This window comes from Mus pahari, chromosome 14, assembly GCF_900095145.1.
Source record: "Mus pahari chromosome 14, PAHARI_EIJ_v1.1, whole genome shotgun sequence".
In the NCBI taxonomy this organism is placed as follows: Eukaryota; Metazoa; Chordata; class Mammalia; order Rodentia; family Muridae; genus Mus; species Mus pahari.
In genome coordinates this window covers 27,468,309-27,475,340 of record NC_034603.1, presented here as the reverse complement: position 1 = coordinate 27,475,340, position 7,032 = coordinate 27,468,309, and the positions used below count along the sequence as shown (strand labels likewise).

Sequence of the window (7,032 nt, the reverse complement as noted above, 5' to 3'; positions counted from 1 at the left end):
CAGAGAACATGGTGGCATGCAGACACTAGTCATGTGGATTCATGCAGGCCATGAAGCAATTGTTTGTCTCCATCTCAGACTCAGAGAACATGCATGGGCAGTGAACACAGCCAACAGAGGAGGCACTGACTTATCCAGAGTCAGCCTGAGACTGGGTCCATCTGTCTCCTCAGATGGGCTACCTATACTTCTGCAGATGAGCTAGCATAGGAGGCCAGGCCTTGAAGGACTGCCGTGGGGAAGAATGCTGCTACTGCTCCCTAGTTCTGTACCATCATCTGTCCTGGGGACTTGGATGGACCAGTACCTGGGTTTTTCAGCCACTTAGCACTGTGCCTCCAGCCACTGGCAAACAACACCCAGCTTAAGAACTCTCCTTTCAGCCTGGAGAGATGGCTCAGTGGTTAGGAGCACTGACTGCTCTTCCAAAGGTCCTGAGTTCAAAATCCCAGCAACCACATGGTGGCTCACAACCATCTGTAATGAGATCTGATACCCTCTTCTGGAGTGTCTGAAGACAGCTACAGTGTACTCGCATATAATAAATAAATACCTTAAAAACAAACAAAAAAGACCTCCCCCTTGAGCTTATCATACACTGATTAATTCCTCCTAGTTCAGTTGGCATCTGGAGCTCCTAGAACAGAACTAGAGGATGAAGAGGCTTGGAGGGCATATATATATATATGTGTGTGTGTGTGTGTGTGTGTGTGTGTGTCCCAGGTTACACAGGGACACCTCCAAGGTAGGCAAATCAGATGTCCATCACTCAAGAGTCCTAGGATAACTGCAAGAGGCTGAGAGTCTCCAAAGAAACCTGGTTTCATGACCACTACTCAATTCACATTCTTGGCAGGCTTGCTAGAGGCCAGATAGGTGAACATCTCTCTAGCCTCCAAGAGTTAAATTCCCACTTTGGCTGGGCCTTCCTCAAGGTCCAGCCTCTGCAAGTACTGCACTGGCACAGGTTTGGGGCACATCCTATTCCTCAGGGGAAGGTAGCCTGCATTTCCAGAAGGGCTCTTGGCCCTCCTGAAGAGGCTGCTCTCCAGAATTCTTCCTGCATCTTGATCTACAGCATACTAAAGGGCCTCTGCAGCAGTCACTGCGTCCTCCAACTGCTGAAGCAACTCTTTTGGCTGTGGTGAGAATGCACTAGTGTCCACTCTCTGAAAGTCAGTATTCACAACCACAGAGGCCAGCACGTCTGCAAGGCGGCCAATATCAAATGCAGCCTGCTGTAGGCCCAGGCCTAGGCTCCTGCTGTCCACTGAATTCCCCTTCAGTCCTTGCCCCAGGACAAGGAGCCTCTTCTCAGCGATGACTTTGAGGAAATGGTAAAATTCTTCAAAATTGATTCCTGTGCAGGACTTCATGATGACCTGGACCAGGAGGAAAGGGAAAGTAAGCCCCGGGGTCACATCCAGACTCAGACTGCTTTGGTGTGTAAAAATCCCTCCCACACACTCAGGGGTCAGGGGCTAAGAGGGGACCCAGAGACAAAGGTTCAGAGCCAGGAGAGTTGCCAGTAGGGTCTGAGTCATGGAGCCTGGCCCTGGCATCTGTACTGGCCCCAAGGCTGACTCAACATGAGCTGGTTGCTTCCCACCTGGCAGTGGTGGTGCCAGTCAGGCATGGAGCCCTTCCATTCTCCAACTTCATGCTGCACGGCCTGGAGCTCTTGCTGCAGGAAGTGCCACATGTTTGGCAGGTTGCAGCCATTGATCCAGTTGTGGTTGATAGAGATGGTGTCATCCTGGAGGGCAGAAGACAAGCTGATCCGTGAGGCAGCAGCAGGCCTCACCATGGGCAAGCAAACCAAGTCCGACCCACCCCACACCCACCAGGCTTAGTGCTTCCAGTGGGTGCAATGGCTTCAGCTGTCAACCTGACACCACCTAGCATCACCTGAGAAGATAATCTCAACGAGCAACTGTCTACATTGGATTGGCCTGTGGACATGTCTTGGGGGAGATCCACCTCATTGTGAGTAGTACCATTCCCTAGGCAGAGGGTCTAAACTGTGTAAGACTAGAGAAACTGAGTAGAGTAGTAAATAAGAAAGTAAATCTTTGCTGGGCGGTGGTGGCGCACGCCTTTAATCCCAGCACTTGGGAGGCAGAGACAGGCGGATTTCTGAATTCGAGGCCAGCCTGGTTTACAAAGTGAACAGCCAGGGCTATACAGAGAAACTCTGTCTTGAAAAAAAGCCAAAAAAACAAAAACAAAACAAAGTAAATCTTCATGCATTCATCCCTCTAATTGTGACTGTGGATGTGATGTGACTAGTCATTTGAAGTTCTTGCCTTGCCTTTCTCACAATGATAAACTGCAACCCTAAGTTGCTTTTCATTAGAGTACTTTATCACAGCAATGAAGAATAGTAGGCAAAGGTAGAAAACAGACTCAGATACTGTAGCAGGAAATGTGGATCCCATCTCATGATGGGCTAACACATTGGGATGAGGGAAAGAACTTCATAGGCCATGACAGGAACCAGGTTAACATAGGGCAGCCCTATATCCAGCCTTCGCAGAGGAATAATACTGCCCTCTCTAATGATACAGAGGCAGCTAGAGTGGGAAGGGAGGGGGTGGAGAGGGAGGGAGCATGGCAGAAGCAAGGTCATGTGCATAGTCTTACCAGGTTGTACACTTGATGGTGCCACCCACTGGGCACAAACACCATCTCACCAGGTTCCTGTATGACTTCGACGGGAAGGCTGTTGTGCTGGGTCTTCGGATACAGGTGGCTGTCCAGGAGCTCGGTGGAAGTCACATCATAGGGCAGGTTACCATGGCAGTCTCGAAGGGCTTCCTCCTGCCCTGGCGGGAAGAACCACCATTTCTTCTTCCCACAGATGTTGACTGACCAGCTGAAGGATCGGAAGATGTCTGCATGGAAGGGAGACCTACAGCAAGGGCTTTTGGTTTGTGTCTTGTGGAGTTGTGCAGGGAGCCCGTTTACTTACTTACTTATTTATTTATTTTTGATAGGCCTCTAGGCGAATACCCCAGATAGTCACACGTCCCATCTCACCTTCACCAGGTACCCGTGTCCCTTCTGTTCTTACCAGGTGCCCCTGGGGCCTGCATAGACAAAACGATAGTCATCCACATTGAGGACGTCCCAGAACTCATTCAGCCAGTCTGATGAGAAGTACACGGGCAGGGTGAATATATCTTCCAAGTCACCCACCAAGGAGTCTCTGTGGAGAGCACAGGAGCTAGAGCAGGGACCTACTCTGTACCCCATCCAAGCAGGTGCACTCCCATCAAATAGGGCCACCGAAGATCACCCAGTCTTAGTGGACTTCTTGACAGCTGATCCTGAGGACCTGAGCTGAACCTCAAATTGCTCAGTTCAGAATGCTGAAGATGACTCTGGGGACACCCCAGCTTAACCACCCCACTTAGGCAGTAGTCACTGGGCCTTGGAACACATGGTGAGCATCAGTCCAGGGAGCTACAGGCCTCCCCCTTTCTTTACCAACACTCCAGGCTGCAGCCCCAAGTGTGAGTCTCAAAACCCATCAATGGGCCCCCAAATGATGGATTACATTAACATCATCCTTAAGAGAGATTCTGGGAAAAACTTCTAGATTCATCTACCAACAACTCCCAACAAGAGACAGAGATGGCCAGAGCCCTAGTAGCAACAAATGATCTGTAGGTCCCCAAACATCATTTGCCTTTGCACGTGTAGCAAACTCACTCATCTTTTAAATTCTCAGGTATGGCTTCCTCTGTGGCCTCCTGATTATGCAATGCCATGCCTTCTGCCCTTTCTAGCTTCAGGTTCTAGACAAAAGTACAGTCAAACACTGTACTTCAAATGGACAATTTTCTAACATAAATATGCCAGTGTAATATTTGGGAAATACTTATACCAGTAGCATCAAAGCAAACAAAAAAGACCAAAAAAAAAAAAAAAGTTTACCTAAAATTCCAAACTATTACACACAACAGTATTAGGGCCTGTGTTAAGGTTTGCTCTGTTGCTATGCACTGTAATGCTAAAGTCTGTACCCTAAGGTCTAGACCTATGAGTGAATTCTCAGTTACCAGCTCTTGTGCAAACCTTGTTCTTTAATTTAAAACTATTGATTAAGTAAAAATGGCTACAGCCAATTACTGGAGAAATAAGAGGTAGGCAGGGGTGGGAAGGCTTAGTTACTTGGTTGAGCATGAGAGAAAAGGAAAGACCAAGGAGGTGAGGAGAAGGTGCCATGAGAGATGGACCATGAGCACATGGCCAGGGGAAACAACATGTACTTGGGGAACACCAATGAGGATGCAGCCAGGCCACAGTTAGAAAAGTCGAATAGGGGTTACCCCCAGTAATTGTCAAAGCTAAATAAAAAAAGCACAGTCTGAGTATCATTTATTTGTACACTAGTCAGGGATAAGCTTAAATTGGTTGTACTACAGGCCTGTGAGTCTGTTTCTGCCATGATGAGATCCAGGACGTGTCTCTGGTCACAATTTACCCAGCTCCTGCTCTGGGCTGGGAGAAGCAGCATGGCAGGGTGGCTGGAAGCTGGTGTTTCTCTTTCATCTGGTCAGCTGTGGGAACTGCAGGGGCCTGAGTTCCATTCCACTCTACAGTTCGGAGCCTCATTGCGCACACAAATGATGCAGGAATTCAACTGTTCATTGGTTCACTCAATATTACACTGTGCCTTTTGCTGGGGGTCTGAGTACAATGGTCTGTGCTTGTGAAAGGCACATCAGGTAGAGGAAAACACACAGTCCCAGAGTCATCATAGAAAAGGGTAATGCTTTTCCCAAAGTGAGCATCATGTGAGCTGGGTCTTAGGGACAGCCAAAACTCCTGCGATGTAGGAAGCGCCTCGGCTTATGATGGCCTTATGTACTGACATGTCCAAGCTGAAACTACCATAAATGTTAAAACATACTAATAACATGTGTTTACATGCTCATGACCTTAGCATTCCCAGTTCCAAAAAGAAAATGCATCAGTGTGCCTAATGACCAATGTAGCTTGGCATAGCAACAGAGCACACTGTGTGATCATTTTAGTAGATCCGGGAGTTTAGATGGAGGTAATGGCTCCTTGACCCTGCCCATCATTGAGAGACGGGTGGGAGAAGAACAGACCATATATGGCTAGCCTGGGAAAACCCCAAAATTCAAAATTTGAAGTAGTTTCTAGTGAATGCAATGTACTCTTGCTCCAGCATGAAGTCAAAACCTCCTAACTAAAGCTGTCACAAGATGCTGTGTGAGAAAAGTGGAAGCTGATCAGGGAGGGTATTGAGTATCTCTTTAAAGAGTAAAGAGGTTTAAAGCTGGGCGTGGTGGCACATGCCTTTAATCCTAGCACTTGGGAGGCAGAGACAGGTGGACTTCTGAGTTCAAGGCCAATCTGGTCTACAGAGTGAGTTCCAGGACAGCCAGGGCTACACAGAGAAACCCTGTCTCGAAAAAACAAAACAAAACAAAACAAAAAAAGAGTAAAGAGGTTTCCAAAGTGGGACAAGAGTGGTTGCAGAAAGGTCACTTGTCCCTTTAGAGAGCTTGGAATGGGCCAGGGGATGGCAAGAATCCCCAGAGCAATCGTAGAAGGAACCAGCCTGCTCTCAGTGGGGTCGTAGAGAGGATGGCCTGCCCCAGAGCATCTGAGAGGTACCTGCTCAAACATTTTACAGAAGAGGACGGAGACAACAGGCCGCCTGTACCCATATAAGATGTACGAAAGACTTACCTTCCCCACAATAGTCTACCTGGCTCGCTATGCTCATCTCCCCACATCCTCTCACCAGTTCAGAGATACACTAGAACTCTGCTGTAGATGTAGCCCCTCTGAGTGCAGTGGGCGTGCTCTACCCGGGCTGGCTGCATTAGCTGCTTATAGGGTAAGGGCCCAATGGCCATCCACCGGCCTGTCTTATTACCTGCAGAGATGCCAGTCCTTGAGGTAGAGGCAGCCCCGCGGAGAGGAGTAACCCCCTTGGATGTAGTCCTTCCAGTAACTGATATAGTCGCGGAAGGGCATGTGCTCCTTGGGGTTTGAATTGTATTCCCGCACTCCACAGTTGGCAACCGGTACAACCGCGTCTCCTGCAGCGAGAGAGTCAGCACAGAAATTGCTGAGGCAGAGTCACACACGAAATTCAACATCTGGGGCTCCGGACACCCTCTGGGCGAATTGTCCAGACTCCACTAGTCTGCCCGGCCCCGGCCGCCCTCCCATCCTGGGGTCTATGCCTCCCGTCTGCGCCCTCCTACCATACTTCTGCTGCAGATATTCGAAGTCAGGCTTTCCCTCCGGGGTCACCCAGCGCCGCCGGCTGCCCCAGCCCTCGGTGAAGGCGCTGGAAAACACACAGGGCAAGTTAGGTAGCAGGAAGCCCTTCACGAAGTCAGCATAGGAGAAGGCGTCCGGGGTCTCAATGAAGGTCACGCCGCTGGGTGTGGGGACGCCGCCGCCGCCGCCAGGGACTCGGTCTCGGAGGCCCCGGTAGTACCGCTCGGCAAAGGTGCGCGTCTCCCGATCCATTCACCGGTGAACCCCTGACCCCAGAGGCCCAGTCCCGCTTCTCGCTACACCCCAAACGGGGACCGGAGGCTGAGGAACCCCCCTAAAATCAGCTCAGAGCGGTAACCATCGAGGAAGAGCCCGGAACGAAAAACCAGCGGCGCGACATTCCAGCAGGAACGCGAGCCTTGGGGCTCCCAGGGTGTGCGCGTGCGCGCCTACGCGGCCCCGCCCTCTCGCGCAGGCGTCCGAGCGCTCGCCGAGTGGCTGACCTGCTCCCCAGCTGCTGGCGTCTCTGTCTGGTGGTCCAGTGGAGCGTGCCATTGCGTCTTCCGCGCGCTCCTCTTGCCTCAGGTGAGCTGCTACCGCGCAGCTAGCCAGTACCCGAGCCTGCCACCGACACAGGAGATGAACATCAGTCTCAAACCTCAAAGGATGACTGGGTCCTGAGAGGATGCTGGGGCGCGGAGAGGGCGGTCAGGATCCGCGGAGGGTGGGGGTGGGGCGGCGGGGGAGGGGACTGGAGATGGC

General features: G+C 50.9%; 2 protein-coding genes across 3 annotated transcripts in view; one reads left to right on the top strand and one right to left on the bottom strand.

Moving 5' to 3' along the window:
• Positions 1–503: 503 nt before the first annotated feature.
• On the bottom strand, positions 504–6,723 carry Jmjd4 (jumonji domain containing 4). 2 transcript variants are annotated; one of them, XM_021211756.2, is made up of 6 exons: positions 6,252–6,723; positions 5,918–6,083; positions 3,074–3,208; positions 2,644–2,911; positions 1,610–1,756; positions 504–1,382 (listed from the first exon to the last, which is right to left on the bottom strand). In XM_021211756.2, exons 1-6 carry the CDS (start codon positions 6,520–6,522, stop codon positions 1,083–1,085), a joined length of 1,287 nt encoding a protein of 428 aa, XP_021067415.1. In that variant the 5' UTR covers positions 6,523–6,723; the 3' UTR covers positions 504–1,082. The 2 variants fall into 2 exon arrangements, with proteins under 2 accessions (XP_021067415.1, XP_021067416.1); XM_021211757.2 differs by having other exon boundaries at positions 2,644–2,875; positions 6,252–6,669.
• Positions 6,724–6,742: 19 nt separating this feature from the next.
• Snap47 (synaptosome associated protein 47) overlaps positions 6,743–7,032 on the top strand; it is a 41,914-nt gene continuing 41,624 nt past the window's right edge. Inside the window, exon 1 of the mRNA XM_029545659.1 lies at positions 6,743–6,855. The gene's annotated coding sequence lies outside the window, so the exon portion shown is untranslated. The remainder of the gene's footprint in view (positions 6,856–7,032) is intronic.